Source organism: Tympanuchus pallidicinctus, unplaced genomic scaffold (genome assembly GCF_026119805.1).
Source record: "Tympanuchus pallidicinctus isolate F22 unplaced genomic scaffold, pur_lepc_1.0 scaffold20, whole genome shotgun sequence".
Lineage (NCBI taxonomy): Eukaryota > Metazoa > Chordata > Aves > Galliformes > Phasianidae > Tympanuchus > Tympanuchus pallidicinctus.
This window is the reverse complement of record NW_026294722.1, coordinates 538,518-555,188: the sequence shown is the minus strand read 5'-3', so window position 1 is coordinate 555,188 and position 16,671 is coordinate 538,518. Positions and strand designations below refer to the sequence as shown.

General features: G+C 46.0%; 2 protein-coding genes across 4 annotated transcripts; both read left to right on the top strand.

Annotated features, from left to right (window-relative positions):
* Positions 1-5,340: 5,340 nt before the first annotated feature.
* LOC128081189 (serine/arginine repetitive matrix protein 1-like) lies at positions 5,341-6,144 on the top strand. Its single transcript, XM_052684213.1, has one exon. The coding sequence runs from the start codon at positions 5,341-5,343 to the stop codon at positions 6,142-6,144; it is 804 nt and encodes a 267-aa protein (XP_052540173.1).
* A 122-nt stretch (positions 6,145-6,266) lies between these two features.
* On the top strand, positions 6,267-16,618 carry KCNG1 (potassium voltage-gated channel modifier subfamily G member 1). 3 transcript variants are annotated; one of them, XM_052683958.1, is made up of 4 exons: positions 6,267-6,404; positions 10,227-10,339; positions 11,216-12,293; positions 12,792-16,618. In XM_052683958.1, exons 3-4 carry the CDS (start codon positions 11,535-11,537, stop codon positions 13,566-13,568), a joined length of 1,536 nt encoding a protein of 511 aa, XP_052539918.1. In that variant the 5' UTR covers positions 6,267-6,404; positions 10,227-10,339; positions 11,216-11,534; the 3' UTR covers positions 13,569-16,618. The 3 variants fall into 3 exon arrangements, with proteins under 3 accessions (XP_052539918.1, XP_052539917.1, XP_052539916.1); XM_052683957.1 differs by lacking the exon at positions 6,267-6,404 and adding an exon at positions 6,424-9,935 and having other exon boundaries at positions 11,490-12,293; XM_052683956.1 differs by lacking the exon at positions 6,267-6,404 and adding an exon at positions 6,424-9,935.
* Positions 16,619-16,671: the final 53 nt, after the last annotated feature.

Sequence of the window (16,671 nt, the reverse complement as noted above, 5' to 3'; positions counted from 1 at the left end):
CGCAGTAACAAGGTGTTAAGGAGCATTATCTATCTTACAAAGCTAAACAATACTGATGCTTAAGCACATGCTTGGAAGGCATTTCTCATACACTTGCATGTATCTTTCACTTCAGCAATCTGAAAATAAAGAAGAAAGCGGTGACCTTTGGAAGTCTGCCAGCGCTACAATAAATAATGCACTGCTCCTGATAGCTCCTATACAGCAGTGCCCTGAAACTCTTGCTGCCAAAAAGCCTACCTCTTCTGTAAACATTTTACTGGTTTTGTTGGTACATGATATGAATTAATAATTTAAATGGGTTGAAGTACTGCATTTTACCAAATATTTTGGAAACCTAATCGTTTTTAGAAGTGGCAATCCAGTGATGTGCCATGCTGTTACTGTTGTGTACTTCGCCACCTGCGTGCAGAGATTCTCCTGCTCACTCTATGCTAGTACATTAGCTGCACATTCCGAGTAGTCTATGCAAAACGTACACACACAGAAATTCTTCTCCTCACTCACGAAGCTGCAGGACTTCCAAAGGCAACCTGAGCTGGAATAGCACTGCACAGCCAGGCCCTTGAGGCACATCATTGAGTTCAGGAACATATCCAGCACAGGCCAAACCAAACTCCCAACATCCATACCTCAGTGCTTAAATCAAAACGATCTTCCCACACAGCTGTGCTCCTGAGTTCTTTCTGTTTTCCACTCTAGGTCCTGCCCATGCCTTCTTTGCTTTGTGAGAGTTTGTGCAGATTGTGGTTTCACATTCACCATAAAATTTATATCCTACTGCAAAGATGCCCATGTCTCAGCACCGTGCACCAGCAGTACCAGCTGTGCACACACACCAAGGAAGCACTCAGAAGTCTCAGTGTATCTGCAGTGGGGATATGGGGGAGGAGGCAGAGTGAGGTACTGGAGTAACATTTCAAGTGTTTGTAAGTTAATTTTAGTGCTATCAGCCACCTTGCAAACATAAACAACACATCGGCAGAGCTGCAGATGGAGAAGGCATGTGCTGCTCTTCACTCCTCAGTGCCATGATGCACGGTTTGGACGTGCAGCAGCTCATGCAGCTCTCCCCAGTCATTTTCTGCAAGAATGAACAGAAGTGAAGCAGCAGAAAAGCTCTGTTCTGACCACATACAGCCACAAACAAAACTCTCAGAAAAGCTGTCCAAGGAAGAAAGCTAAAGGAAAGCTTTTGCTAAGTATGAAGGTCTAAAGCTTTGGTTTAATAGCCACCAGTAAGACGTCTAAATGTAATCCTCTCTCTGCTCCAGACCTCCTGTGATCCCAGGCAGGTGATACCAGCTGGGACTTCTCTGACCAAACACTGGCATCAAGTGCCACAGTTACTCAGGGTTCCTTTCACTTCAGTCACCCACTGAGTCATTTATTGCCGTAAATCAGCAAAGAAAAGTCTCATCACACAGTGGCAAGAGAATTGGACCATCTGCAAGCAGCACACAATCTACTTACCTTGAGGGGACAGATCTCCTCCCATAGCAGGCACCTTGCACATACACCTCAAGGGAAGCAGGCAACTGGCAGGAGTATTTCCAAAAGCAATTACCATCCAAACACAGAACCATTCAGCCAGAGAAGGACATCACACCGCCCTCCAATCCAGCCTACTACTGCTCAAAGCAGGGCTATGGAAGCAGGCTTAGCTCCCTGCACCTTAACCCAAAGGTCTTGAAAATCCTAAAGGATGCAGATTGCACAGAGTGTGAGCACCTGCTCCACTGCTCGACCTCATGGGAAAGATATTTCCCTACCCCCACTCAGAACTTCTGATTTCAATGTACGTCTGCAGTTTCTTGTCCTCCTGCCACTCACAGCTGTGAAGAGCCAACCCCCATCTGATTACAACTACCACACCTGTCTCATTTAGAGGGCCTTTTCCATCAAGCAACAGCTACTGCCTGAACCCAGATGATCTGCTGCTTACACCGTGCCAAGCAACCCCACTAATGCCCACAGCTGGCGAATTTCAGAGCAGGCCATGATCATTAACTAATCTCTAGTCACTTTAAAGCCCTTCTTTGCCATGTTGTCCTGTCGTGTTGAGAGGGCCAACAGAGCTAAATGCTGGAAAATACTTTCCACTCCCCTTGTTGTCGGTGGTGCTGGTGGTGCTAGAGAGGTGGTGGCTGTACTCCTCCTGTCTCCATTACCAAAATAGCTATCAGTACCTATCAGAAACAAAGGGATAGATTTCCTTTTTCTGAAGGGAGTTCCCATGTTCTGTGTGAGAAAAGCACTGATAGATAGCACAGTGCTTTCTTTTTCCAGGCCTTTTTGAACCTCAGTGCAGCAGTAGTCTGTGCTACCACTTTCACCCTAACATTTTGCACGTACGTTACAAAACATTCTTAAAAAATATTAAGTTTTCTAAAAGCAGACAAACAATCTTCCACCCATAATTTATTTTGCTTCTGTCTCTGCTTGCAGTGTTTTCCTCAAACAGATGGCATTTTTGTGGCATACTTGCTAGTTGAAATTTTCTGATGCAGAAGTTCTGTGAATAATCCATGATCTGCAGCTTGGTTTTGAAAATTCTCACCTTTCAGCTGTGTAGATATTTAAGTTTGGTTTTACAAGAAATGAACTTTCCCTCTTGTTTTGTTCAGAGTGAGAGGTGAAAGGTGCTGTGGAGCTGAAGCACCGTGTTTTGCTGGCAGCACAGCTCCTGCCTGCAGGGTGAAGCTGGAATTATCTGCAAAAGTCAGAGGAACAACAGAATGGGATTTCAATGTCAGCAATCAAAGGAACAGAAGGAAAAGCAGCCACAAGCACTAGAAGTAATGAAAGCAGGATGATTTTTTTCTCTGCAGCAATGCTAATTCCTCAAGGGGCAGAAAGCAATAGATTTACTCTGGGAATCCCCAGCAGGTTTGCAGGTACTCAGCTTATCACTGCAGAACCACAAGCACGGGACTCTTTACCTTCAAGGGCATGAACCACTTCTGTTTTTCACATGAATTCCATGCTTGGGAAAGATGGAGGTGAGGCCTGATGAGTCGAGACCTCCATTGCCACAGCAGCCCTAATGCCTGGCTGCAGTAATCTCACAGCTGACTTATGTTTCTCATACCAAACAGTCGGGCTCTCAGTGATGTTCTTGACCTTGAACCTGCCAGCACTCAAAAGAAGGGCTGATTTTTAGTGAGTATCAAACGAGTCCCGGGATGCTTCAATTTCCACTGGCCTCCGAGTAATAACAATTTTCACTCATTATTACTCAAATTCAGATTTGAAAACTGCTCACTTGGAATGAACAGCTCCACTCAACATCTGGTATCACAAACTGCCCTCAGTCTCCAGATGCTAAGGAGATACAAACGTAGCACAGTCTGGAGCAACTCATTAACAGGGATGTAATGAGCTCTCCCTGTGTGCCCCTCTGGGAACAGAGAGGTGCCGATGGTCCCACGGCCCACAGCCACAGAAGTTGGGGCTGGGAATGGCACAGGGGAGGCAGAGCCGGCCGTGGTGCAGGCAGTGCTGCTGGCTGCTCAGCCACCCCTCACAGCCTCTCCAGGTTCAGCTCACATACACCAGCAGTTTTGTCCCATTTAGATCTGCTTTTTTTTCACGTACTTACAGTAATGTCCCTAATCACATTTTTTGGTAAGTTGCTTCTTACCCCTCTATTGGTGGTCTCAGAACAACTGACTACTGCCATCTTTGTGACTGCTGTTTGTACATTTGAGGACCGTTGCCATGCTCTTGCATTGTTACTTCTTTTCCAGGTCAAACACCAAAGTCCATCTCTCCTCACAGCTTACATTTCCTAAGCTTCTTGTGGTTTCGGTTGCTATTCTCCTATCTTGTTTGCCCACATCTTTTTTAAGAGCTTTTGTAATGCCTGAAACTGGAAAGAGTGCTTCAGCCAAGTCTGACTGGTGCTGAACAGAAGAGAAATAACACAAAACAACCAAAATTACGTACGATCCCCTGTCACTGACACTCAGAACTGCACAACTACTCTGCAGCGCTGCACAGGCCTGCCGTAATCCCAAGACTCTTCTGCACTATTTTCACTCAATGGGGCAGTCTTCATTTGACATCTGATATCCCTTCTTAGTGCCTTTTTATGCTAGAATTTTATCAGGATGGATTCAGACTGGATCTCCAGTAACAGCAGGGCAATTTTTAAGCCCATGCATTCCATGGTTGGAATCGCCGCAAGCGTTGTAACAGTACTCTGTGCTCCATCACACAACTCATTATGGAAAACAGCAAGGAAAACTGTTCCCAGACAGTTCCCTGGGAGATCCTGCTTGTGTCCTTCCTCACTGACAGCAATCACCAATGAAGGCTTTTTAAATGCAGATTTTCATTAACAAGATTACTACAGAATACTTATACAAAGGCAAAACTTTTCATATGTATCATTGTGGTCAATAACAGCAGTTTCTTCCCTTCTGCAGACAAGGGCTGGGAGCTGTCATAAGAAATCTTTCCAAAGTCAAATAAAAATCATAGGCAATACGAGGAAGAAGCCGCCCATTGCCCACAGCCGCCTGCAGCCCTTTCTGCACAACTCCTGTTGACAGCTATAGCTGAAGAGTGTAAGCATGACTATTTCTGAGTGCCCACACAATTCTGAAGCAGACTCATTTAATTTGGAAAAAAAAAAAAAAAAAAAAAAAAAAAAAAAAAAAAAAAAAAAAAAACCTTAAAAAAAAAAATCACTAGTGTAAGTTTTCAATTTACGTCGCCATAGCAACAAAGGACCTCAGCTGGATCGAGACCCCCCGCTCCCTGTGGAAGTGCACAGCGCTCCGGGAACAGACAGCGCTGTCCCCGTCCCCGTCCCCGCCCGGCGCGGAGGTGCGGAGTGCGGCTGCACCGCTCCGAGCGCTGCCTGGCAGGTAAGGAGCAGCGCCGGCAGCGCAGCGCGCCGGGACCGGCAGCACGAGGGATGGGAGCGGTTTGTCCAGAAACGGGGCTGTGGCAGAGCTGAAGATGCTGCTGTTTCCTTGACCCGGGAACCAAGATTTAATTCACGCTTTCAAACAGAGATTCAGTCCACTCAGAGTAGTTTCTACCCAGACGTCATACAAATTTCATTCAAAAGACGACACGGGGAATGCTCTCCTAATCTTTGACGACCAATGTCCGTGTGTTAATCGTCACCGCACACTGCAACGGTGCCACCGGAGCAAAGAGCAATTATCGCTTTCCTAAAGCCGTTGCTAATAGGCGGGGGGGTGAAGGGGGGAAAGGAGATTCTATGATTTATGCTTTGACGGACACTTTTAACATCACGCTTCTTTAATGACAGAGAAGCAAAGACAAAAACCCGCACGGAGCGGGCAGAGCGCCACAAGTTCACCAATGCCTCCAGCAGCCCCGGATGCCACCTGCGGGCAGCCCCGCAGCTGCGCTGGTGGCGACGGCGAGGCAGAGCCCCCCGGTCCGCAGCACCGCTACCGGCCTGCCGTTGCCGCTCCCGTCTCCCCATTCCCACTCTCCCTGCTCCTGCTCTGCCCGCTCTCGTCTCCCGGCCGCTGCTCTCCTCGCTCCCGCACCCCTCGCTATCGGGCGAGAAGCGGTTTCCGCGGAGGAAAGCGCCGGGAGCTCCTCCTTCCCCGTCCCCGCCGTCAGGTCAGCCCGGGCCCGCAGAAGAGCGGCAGTCGGGCGAGCAGCGCTCCGCGCAGCCTTGCGCCGCCCTCCTCGCGGGCTTTCCGCACGTCGCGAAGCCGCCCGGCCGCCTCCGGGCCCGCCGCCATGCGGAGGTCGGAGCCCCTCCGCCGCTGCCGCCGCCGCCGCCCGCCCTCCCCCCGGCCCCCCCGGCGTCTCCGCCGCGGCCCGATCGCCGGCCCGCCCGCCCCGCACACGCGGCCGCCCCCGCCGCCGCACCGCGCAACGGCGGCGCAGCGCGGCACGCACGGCCCGGCGCTGCCGCCCGACCCCATGCCGCGGGGCCGCTACCCGCCGCGGGGCTGCCGGCGGCCGCGCTCGGTGTCCGCGGCACGGCGGGCAACTTGCAGGCAAGTTTGCGGGGAACTTTTCTTCCGGGAGCCGCGGGGAGAAGCGGGGCGTCGTTCCCGCTCGGGAGGCAGAGCCCGGCCGGGGCCGCCCGCAGGGGGTCCGCGGGGTCCCGGCGCGGCCCCGGAGAGGCGAGCGGCGCGGGCGTAGCAACAGGTGCGCGGCGTGCGGGAGGGGCTGCGCTCCGCGCCCGGCCGGCTCTTCCCGACGGCGCGTTGGCTCTCTGTGCTCCTGCAGCGCCGGCGCCGTGCGGCTGCGCCCGGCCGTCGTGCCGCGGTGCCGCTGCCGGCTGTCGGGGCGCTCCGCGGTGCTCCGGGAGCCCTTCCCGGCCCTCGGCCCCTCTCGCCGGGTCCTGAGGCTGCGCGTGGAGGCTTGCGCTTCAGATTCCTTCTTCCCTGACTGATCTGAAGGTGTTTATAGTGTTATTTTTAAAATGATAGAGATGATAGAGATGTCTTTTCTATTGATGTATTTACTGACTTCTGTTCGTTGGCAATTAACCGTTCTTTATAGACAATGTATTTCTGGCAGATTATTTTTGTACTGAAATATGGGGGGGGGGGGGGGGGGAGCAGAGAAAACGTGTGAAAAAAATCGCCCCGTGGCTACAGATCTCTTCACTGCAATATCAGAATACACATATGTGTAAATAAATGACAAATCCTTTACTTTTAAAAACGATGTTTAAAAGGCAGCTTTCATTGTGACTTTCTAAAATTGCTCAAACATAAACCCATTTCTCTGCGAGAGAAGAACTGTGGTTATTACCCGTAATGTATTCCAGAACATTTCCCTGGGATTGTAAAGCACCTGGCAAAGTTATTTCACTTCTGATTGTTATCAGGAGAATGAGGCTCAGCTTTATCAAACAAAGCACTGAGCAAAATATTTGCATTAATTCAATTTGCAGGTTGTCATACGACGCCCTGAATCAGAGCACGGACCAGGTCACAAAGAGCAGCATGCAGATAAGAGAATCTCTTCAGCAGATTCTGTGCTTTTCAGGCTGATTTTGTGCTGTATGTTGATTCTTGTAAGCGTTACTTTGATGCAGCTCGCTTAGCAGAGTTGAAGATCTGTTGTTACTTTGTGCTGAGCTGCAGGAGCGTGGCATGAAGTTTTCAGAGGAGCATCCTGACAGTGATACAGGATGGAAGTCGTGTGCCAGAAGAGAGCTGAGTTTAAGACTGCTTGGAAATATTGCCTGCTTTAACCAGGGAAAAGATACGGCGTGCCGGATCACTGAACGGCAAAGCTGCTTCTTACAGAGTCACTGTATTCACTCTGCTCTGAAATCTGAAACTTTTTTTTTTTAACTAAATTAGAAATGGTAAAAATCAGTAGAGATAAGTCCTAGGCACTGGAATGGACCGAAGAGTCTGAGGGAGAGTTATGTATGCTTGCCGTCACCCAGGCACAACTTTGAATTGTCTGCATCGTGGAGCAGTGTCAGGTCCTTGCAGGAGCTCTGGTTACATCAGAGATGCACTGCAGAATTCAAAACGCTGCAGAGGACACAGGAGAGGGAGAGAACAGAACTTGAGGTGGAATTCTAGGATGTTACTTATGATTTCTATTTCCTTACTTCAGAAGAGCATCTTTAATAATTCTTTCCTCACTGTCTAGGAGTCTGGCACCCTTCCTGACTTTCTGCTGAAAGAGGGCATCATCCAATTTTTTCACCAGACATAATGGATAAGAATATCATCTTGAGCGAGAGAGATTTTTGAGAAGATGTTACATCTTGATTCACACACCCCGCTCCATTTCAGTCACCAGGAGCCCTTGCTGGGGGCAGTTCTGGAAGTCAGAACTATGATTGGGGTTGTGTGACGTGGTAAGAGTCAGCTCTTGCCCCACTGAGCTGTAAATAAAGTGCAGCAGAAGGAAAGAAGCTCAGAGAAGTGATTTATCCAGGAGGAGCATGTCTGATAGGTGAGGCAGCAGGAAGGGAGAGCTGGGATTCACAAACTCCCAAGCATGCAGAAGGTGGAATGCTATCTCAGGAGGCAGGGCTGTATCTCCGGGCCCTGCTTTACCAAAACAGTTTTATCTAAAGATTTTACTATTGTAGCACAACCTTGAAGTTCCTTGTTTAATTGTTAATGTTGGGAAAATTGTCGCTATAGGGTAACGTGTTTTTCTGACCTTATATTAGTGTGTTGTCTTTAATTCTCAATGCATCTCTTACAGCTAACCCAAAGTCATCAGCCTGCAGAATATGAATAAGGCAGTTTGAGCATTTTTCAAGCTCATAAGCAAAAAAAAAAAAAAACCACCCCAAAAAAACACACAAAGAAAACAACAACAGAAAAAAACCACAACCCTTTCAAGTGTCAGATCTGTCTCTTCTTAAAGGAGCGCTGATCATCATCACATAGAAGTGCCTTCGAAAGGAAGACAAGAAGCATACAAAGAAATGTGTGGCTTTATTTATCTCTGTGATCCCTTTAATCAGACCATATATGGGCTCTTATTTTCTTCTTCTCTCTTAGGTATAAAGCTTGGTGTCTTGGAGGTAAAAGAACCACATAAATAACACAGGTGCAGCATCAAATACTGTAGCTGCCTGCGTGGCTTCTGGGGGCTTCCAGTTCTGGCCATGAAAGGAGGAGGAGCCACCTCCTATAACAGCAGTCATTCAGTGCCTTGCACAGGGGATTAATTAGCCCAATTTATTGTCTCATGCACGTCAAGAAGCTGGAAGCAAAGAAAGAAGTAATTTTTTCCTTGCTCTGTTGTTTCACAGTTGATGCCTCAGGGTTGCAGTGTGTGACTGACATGCACGAACATTTACATCTCTCTCTGCCCATTTCTTCCCATTGTGTCAACAATGGATGTGGTAGGAAATCAAACCACTCACAGAGATGCGCTGCCTCTTCGTTTTTCCTGGCTGAGATTCAGAGGACAAGTTGCTGCTAACCAATATCATCTGGTATTACAGAAGGGAAACCTGTTAACTTAGCTCTCATTTACCCACAGTCTTCCATTAATCATAATCTCAATTCTCTTGAGGCAAGCCCTGCTTAGACATAGCTGAGGCAGAGGGAACAAACCTTGTTCCTAAACAAGATGGCTGTCTCTCTTGAGGAGAAGGCTATGTCAGGTAGTCCCATTTTTCCCGCATCAAACCTATGGCCTGAACTCCTGGCGGCATTCCTTCTACAGATGGGATCCTGGGAGTGCTTTGGTAGGAAACAGCTCTTAGGCCATTAGGAGAGCTTCGTGTGATGGGGCAGCATCAGGGTAATTACCAGGCCAGCTGTTCCCTTCTCCCACCGTTCGGCGGGTGCTGCCTGAGCCTGCTGCCATTCCTCTCAGATCCGTTCACTGATCACAGTGCTGCAGCTTTTCCAGGGGGCAGTGGGCACAGTGCCACAGTATGCTGTGATGCTCACTGATAATTCCAGCATTGGCCAGGATTTCCTACAGTATCACTTTTTAATATAGTTATGATTCATGTTAACATTTGTTTAGAAAGCAGGGCTTGCAGGTCAGCAGGCCTTTGCTTAGCCTTTTTTTGAGGCTAGATGCAAGCTGCCATTGATAGAAAAATTATTTGAGTGCAGCCTGTGGGATTTCGTCAGTTCTGCACTCTCCCAAAGGAGTTTTAGGATTGCCCATTCCCTGCCATGGGGATTATTTCCAGACCCATAACTCTGAAGCAAAGGCATAGCTACTCAGCACAAGCACAGGTAGGAGGCACCGAAGCCAAGCATGGTTTAGGTTTTTGCACAGAGCGTGGTAACTCTCCAAAGAGCTGTTCTGGAATCACCAGCTATAGATTACAGACGCTTTGGGGCAGTGACAGAGCAAACCCCTTTGCTTACCTCAGGCCAGGAAATGTTCCACAGCTCTCAGGAGGTCTGAATCACACTGTGCCCTTTCTTGCATCGTCCCGTTGGCTTTGTCCTCCCACAGTCCCACCACAGGCCTTAGAGGTAAGTAAACGAATGGTCTCTGTTTGTACTCAGGAGTATAAACATGAAACATCAAGCAGTATCACTCCACCCAGAGCTCACCTGGGGACACCTGTTTGTAAGAGCTTGTAAGGAGCTGTTCCATTTACAGTAATCTCCTGGGAAGGTTTGGAGCACGACTGGGATAGCATTTTATTGAAAACATTATTTTAAGTCCCCATGCAGCAAGGAAGGCTTGTTGCTCTTAAACTGAGGTGCAGCTGTTTAAAGTATTTTGCTGTTGTGTACTGATGATTTTTTCTTTTGCAACAGGTATGTAACACCACTGATGTGAGTTATGATCCTCAGCTTCTGAGAACAGTTCTGTGTTTAAGGAAGTTGCTCTAGCAGGGATATACAGCCCCAGAGGGCAAAACAAAGAGGAGGTAAGTGCAGCCTGGAGAACAAAACTGTTCTGCTATTGAAGTGAATTAATTGTAATATTTGTTACTTGTGGCTAGAAAGTCAGAGTATGTGTGTGTAACAAATATCTGCTCATCACTGTACAGTCCACGCAATGAATATGTACTGTAGTCACATGCAGTTCAGCAATTCCTTGCACTGAGTTGTGGCTGGCTGTGGAGATGAGCAACCCAGGAGTGGAACCGCACAGCTCTGTGCAAAGCTCTCAGACCAGCTGCTACATCACAGTGAGTTGGGCAGGTAGAGTTCAGTGTTCCCAGTATCTCTGATTTATACCCGTTACAACTTTGTGATCTTCATTCCTTGGGCTTAACACTGCTTTTGTGTGAGCAGAATTTTAACCTGATTTTCAAACTCATCAGAAGCATGTTTGGGTTTTGTATAATTACAGCCTATTACTGTGCACTGGGTGCTAATTGTAATTGCAGTAACATCCCAATATTTGTGCAGAAACTCCGTATTTCCAAACAATCTTTCGTGAGGCTTTAAGAAGTGAGTTGCCATGGCATTAAATATGCATAAACTCTATACAAATGTCATCATCAATAGAACTGTTTTTTCCAAATTTTTTTCTGTAAGGCCTTTTAGAGATTAGTCTTATACTGTTGTTTTTAAGTACTTAGTTAATTATAGCAAAATTGACTCTCAATTCTTACTATATACATAATGAATGCAAAAATAATTGGGATTTTTATCTGTAATAGTTAAATTACAAAAAAAAAAGATAGGATTTTCTTTTCTACAAGACACACTTGAATGCTGTGTTCTTGTTGGTACTACCATAATTTTTGCACATGCCACATGCAAGAACTATTCCTGTTTTCCCTCTGTAGCTGCAGGAACTGAGATCGCTGCATGTGAGACAGGGGAAGTTCCCTAATTTGACAAAAATGCCCAGCAGAGCCCCTGGATAAGGGAGTGGCCTTTGTGCGAGTCATTTCTCCCTGGCTGGACAAAAAGAGCCTCTCCAGAAAACTTTTCTGGCTGTATTCAGCCCCTGCTGTTTTTTTCCAGTTATTACATCAGTCGTAAATGTTTTTTGAGCCTCAGTCACTACGTTTGTTCCAAACTCAAAAGCAACCACTAAATCCATGTATCTGGTTTTCATTCCAGAAGACACTCAACGAATAGCAAAGGGATGTGAAGTTATCTTCCAAGATGACTCTTCTACCTGGAGAAAATTCTGATTATGACTATAGTGCCCTCAGCTGTGCTTCAGATGCTTCCTTCAACCACGCATTCTTCCCCGAAACAGAAAGCCTCAAGGGCGTCTTCTACCAAAGAGCCAAGCTAATTCACCCTGAAGAGGATCTCCTGAAAGGCTTTCACCCTGACGACCGGAAGCATCATATCATCATAAATGTAGGGGGCATTAAGTATTTGCTCCCGTGGACCACGCTCGATGAATTCCCATTGACACGCTTGGGACAACTAAAATTCTGCAACAATTTTGATGACATCTTAAACATCTGTGATGATTACGATGTGACGTGCAATGAGTTCTTTTTTGACCGCAACCCAGGAGCGTTCAGGACAATCCTGACCTTTTTGAGGGTTGGAAAGCTTCGGCTCCTGCGTGAGATGTGTGCGCTGTCTTTTCAAGAAGAGCTGCTCTACTGGGGAATTGAGGAAGACAACTTGGATTGGTGCTGTAAGAGGAGGTATCTGCAAAAAATGGAGGAGTTTACTGAAATAAATGAACGGGAGGATGACCTTATAGAAAATGAAACAACAGGTGAAACAGCAGAGGAAACAAAAGTTGGCTTGTGCATGAAAAAGTTGCAGGACATGGTAGAACGACCCCAGTCTGGCCTCCCTGGGAAGGTGTTTGCTTGTTTGTCTGTTTTATTTGTAACTATTACAGCAGTGAATTTGTCCATCAGCACCATGCCTGACCTGAGGGAGGAGGAGGATAAGGTAAGTTCCCTTTTCAAGTTAGAAAATGGTATGTGCTGGGAGGAGCAGAACAGCTACAAAGTCTGATGGTGTTGATTTGAATAGGGATTTTGCAGCTGCTATTGGATGGAAAAAAATACACAAAGAATATTTGAAATCATATATGGCTGTGTTCAATTACCTGCAAAAGAATCAATCGTATCGAGTTCTATGTCCAAAGAAAACGTTGTTCCTGGGCATTTTTCTGTACATTCTTGTCTGTAATGCCTTGTTAAGCTTGCATTTGCTATTTAGGATGCTTGAAATTACCAAGCAATGTCTTCTGTGGAATAAGTAGTTCTTTTCTAAGATTTGCATTTAACTTGTTCCAATTTGTCATTGTGTTTTCCCATAGCAACAGCTTCAACTCCTTTAATATTTTGGGTTTTAAAAATCCCACAAAACTCTCTTCCTGTCACTGCACCAACTAAAATAGTTATTATCCGAGTGCTGATTACAAACTCCTCCTCTTTCCTACAGGGTGAGTGTTCCCAGATGTGCTACAATATTTTCATTGTGGAGTCTGTCTGTGTGGCGTGGTTTTCACTGGAGTTCCTGCTGAGATTCATCCAGGCAAAGAGCAAGTTTGCATTTTTGAGGAGGCCGTTAACTCTGATCGACATAATAGCTATTTTGCCGTATTACATCACCTTGCTGGTAGACACCACTTCGGTGGGTTACAAGAAGCCCAGCTCCGGGAGCATCTACCTGGACAAAGTCGGTCTGGTCCTCCGAATACTCCGTGCCTTGAGGATTCTGTACGTCATGCGGCTGGCCAGGCACTCCCTGGGGCTGCAGACGCTGGGGCTGACCGCCCGCAGGTGCACCCGGGAGTTCGGGCTCCTGCTGCTCTTCCTCTGCGTGGCCATCGCACTGTTTGCACCGCTCCTGTACGTCATTGAGAATGAGATGGCGGACTCACAGGAGTTCACCAGCATCCCCGCGTGCTACTGGTGGGCTGTCATCACCATGACCACGGTAGGCTACGGAGATATGGTTCCCAGGAGCATTCCCGGCCAAGTGGTGGCGCTGAGCAGCATCCTGAGCGGCATCCTCCTCATGGCTTTCCCAGTCACTTCCATCTTCCACACGTTCTCACGCTCCTACATTGAGCTGAAGCAGGAACAGGAAAGAATCATGTACAGGAGGGCACAGTTCTTATTAAAAACAAAGTCTCAGATAAGCAATGCATCACAGGGGAGTGATATTTTGTTCCCAAGTATCTCTACTGACAACAGGGCAATGAGTGACATTTAAGTTACTGTTTTTCCTCATATTGAATAACGTTTTGTTTTATCAGATTCCATCTTTTACTTTGCTTTGGAAGCATTTTACAGAGGTTACCCTCATTTTGAAAGGAGGAAAAGGGGCTGTTAACCAGGAACTGATGTGGTTTAAGAAGTCTCCAATTATGTTGTTTCTTCCTCCCAAGCCTCCCAGTGTTACGCTCAGGACAGGGCTTTCGCAGAGATCACACAGTGGGTTTTTAGGGTTGAGAAGTTCTCTGACAAAAATAACGTATCATTCTGTACTCAAGAGGATGTTTTGTCTTTTGTACTGCACATTTTTTCCAACTGAATCACAATGTATATAATCATTAAGCAGGCTGTCATTTTTCTTGTATATAAATAATGTAAATACAACAAAATTAATGGCTAAATTCTCTCCCAGTAAAATGCCTTAGAGCACGATCGAAATAACCGCAGAGGTTTGTCCCACTGTGCTCTTAAGGAACATAAAGTCAGATTCGTCATTCACAACAGCAGCTGTACATTTCTTTGTAAGTCAGCCCTAAACATGCCAGGAACAAAAAAAGAGCCCAGCTGTTTGTATCATAACCTCACTGAAGATGCAGATACTTAGAGCTCATCAGCTCCAAAATTTAAATGAAGTTACAGTATTGATCCTGTGTCATTGAATGCAGGATTCCAAGGAACAGTCTTTTGAGTTCTGTAGCGTTTAATATTGTCAAGGGGACACTAGCTGCAAATGAAATGAAATATGCATGGTAAGATGCCAGTCGTTCCCTACCATCTGTTTCCATGTTTTTACTTTACCTCAGATATGAAACAGAATTAAGGGAGGCCTGTTTCCAGGGAACACCCTACCGTTGCTTGTCGAATCAATATTGCAGCTACCCATTCACATTCAGCATTGGGTTCTTTAGAGGGAGCAGAAAATATGTGGTCGTGGGAAGTTGCCACTGATGACAAAAAAAAGAAGAAAATATCATTTGAGTCATGGAGCGGGGGGTGCTGACAGCTTTATCCTTTCCTGTCCTCAATCATGAGGGACTTTAGAGTTGATTAACTATACCTTTACCAGCATTAAAGACATCATAGTAATGGAGAAAACTTCGAATAGGCCATGGAAATGCAGTTAAGGCCCTAAAGCACAACTGTATGATATTTCTCCACACAGGTTCCCCACTGACAACTGGGGCAGTACCTGGGTCAGGGAGGAGCTCAGGTTTGGCACCTGCCCCTATGCAGAGAAGTGCCAGGCACCCCTTTGTTGTGGAGGGAATGAGACTGGTTTGCATAACAACGCAGGAGACAAACTCCAGAACTTAAAAAAAAAAAGAAGTATGAAATCCGCTTGTTTGACTTCGTGTGTGCTCAGACCTAAAGAAGACATAAACTCATGAATTACACTTTTTTATCCCCCCATTAACTGTTAGGAGGTAGGGAGATTTGAAAGTTCCCATCACATTTACTAATGCTTCTCTACGCCAGTTTGCAGAAGTCCTGTTGCTTACTGGCTTGGTTGATGGGAGTGCCAGCATGTGTGATGGTTTGCTGTATTTGATGAGAGCCAAAAAACATAGAATTTGTTCCTCAGCCCAAGCTGGTTGGTCAAGCACTCCTTACACTGGTGTTTTTTTTCAAGTATCTTAAATAAAATTTGAAGGTATTTTGCTACACTTATTTTTAAGGAATAATTCCCAAACTTTAAAAAGTGCACTTTACAAATAATTAGGGCTCTAAAAATCTGCTGCTGTAGAAAAATGTGCCTGTGGAGCATTCCTACAGAGAGCTAACACACCCAGCATAAACTCTTGGCAATTAATTATGTGCCAGAGCTAAGAACATAACCAGCTTTTCACTCTTGTTCAGCTTTAATTAGAGTTGGATAAAAAACAGGAACATCGTGACAAAAAAAGGGACACATTTTCCATCCAAAATACTCTTAATTTCAAAAATGTTTGATCATCTGTAGCATTGGCTACAATACAAGTGCTGTATATCCTTCTCCTTTTGTGTCAGCATTCATTACAGAAAGAAGTGGTAATTAGACTGGTCCTGTGAGCAACAGTTGCCTATCTCAGACTGTGTGTGACAGGCTGAGCTGTACGTTTGGAAGTGAGAAGGGAGAAATCGAGACTCATCAAATAAAACCTAAGCTTATTTCCCTTTTCTTCTAGCTAACAAGTCCATCCATTTTTTCAGCGTCTCTACATTGAGCTCATGGTCATTTATTTCATGTGTCACTTTATTTTAATCCCAGAATTATAACTTGATTCTCAAGTCCTTGTCCAGAAAAAGAGAGATCGCCCTGAAGCTGGGTGTTGGTAGAGCAAACCTGTGACAGCATCCCTCCTGCTGGGAGCTCTGCCTGAGCCGGGAACAAATCAGCCTGGCAGGATGAACCCTTCTATAATTTTGTACTTGGCAGCACATCACTTGTAAGTGCATCAACATGTCTCACTATGAATCACTGTAACAAACTTGCTTCTGTTTTACACAAGGTAACGCATGCTGTAGTCCATATGCTAAATAAATCCAGATACGCGTCTTAAGAGCACAACATTAGTATGAAACCCACATGCTGCGTTCTGGCTTTTACTGTGAAGGCGGAACATTTAAGGTGATTATGACTCTTTAGAGTACATTATCTGAGATTTTAGTCAAATTCGTGAAAATTATGGATTGATTCAAAAGATGACTGTTTCCAGTGACACAGCTGACAGCTACCAAGTCAGCTATCACTCCTCTTTTAACAGCATGTGCAGTCAACAAGAAAGTTCCAATAAAAACACTTTGTGCTTTTATGAAGTCAAAAGAACGTTAGAATTCCCACTGACAGAGTGGTGCATGTCTCCAATAGAGATCGGCTTGCATTGCTATTTGTATTGACCTGCGTATACTGCAGAAGTACAGACAGTACAAATTCAACAGCAATAGCTGTATTAATTTCAAGTAATAAATTGTTAGGCTCTCCTTTCCTTTCCATGTGCTTCTTAAGGAGTGGAAGGAGTGTCACAAGTGCTATAGGCAGGCACCACCACCTGCAGGAGGTGAGAAGTGAGCAACGAGCATCACCAGGTAGAGCACACTGGCTTCAGAAAATTTAAAGCGTT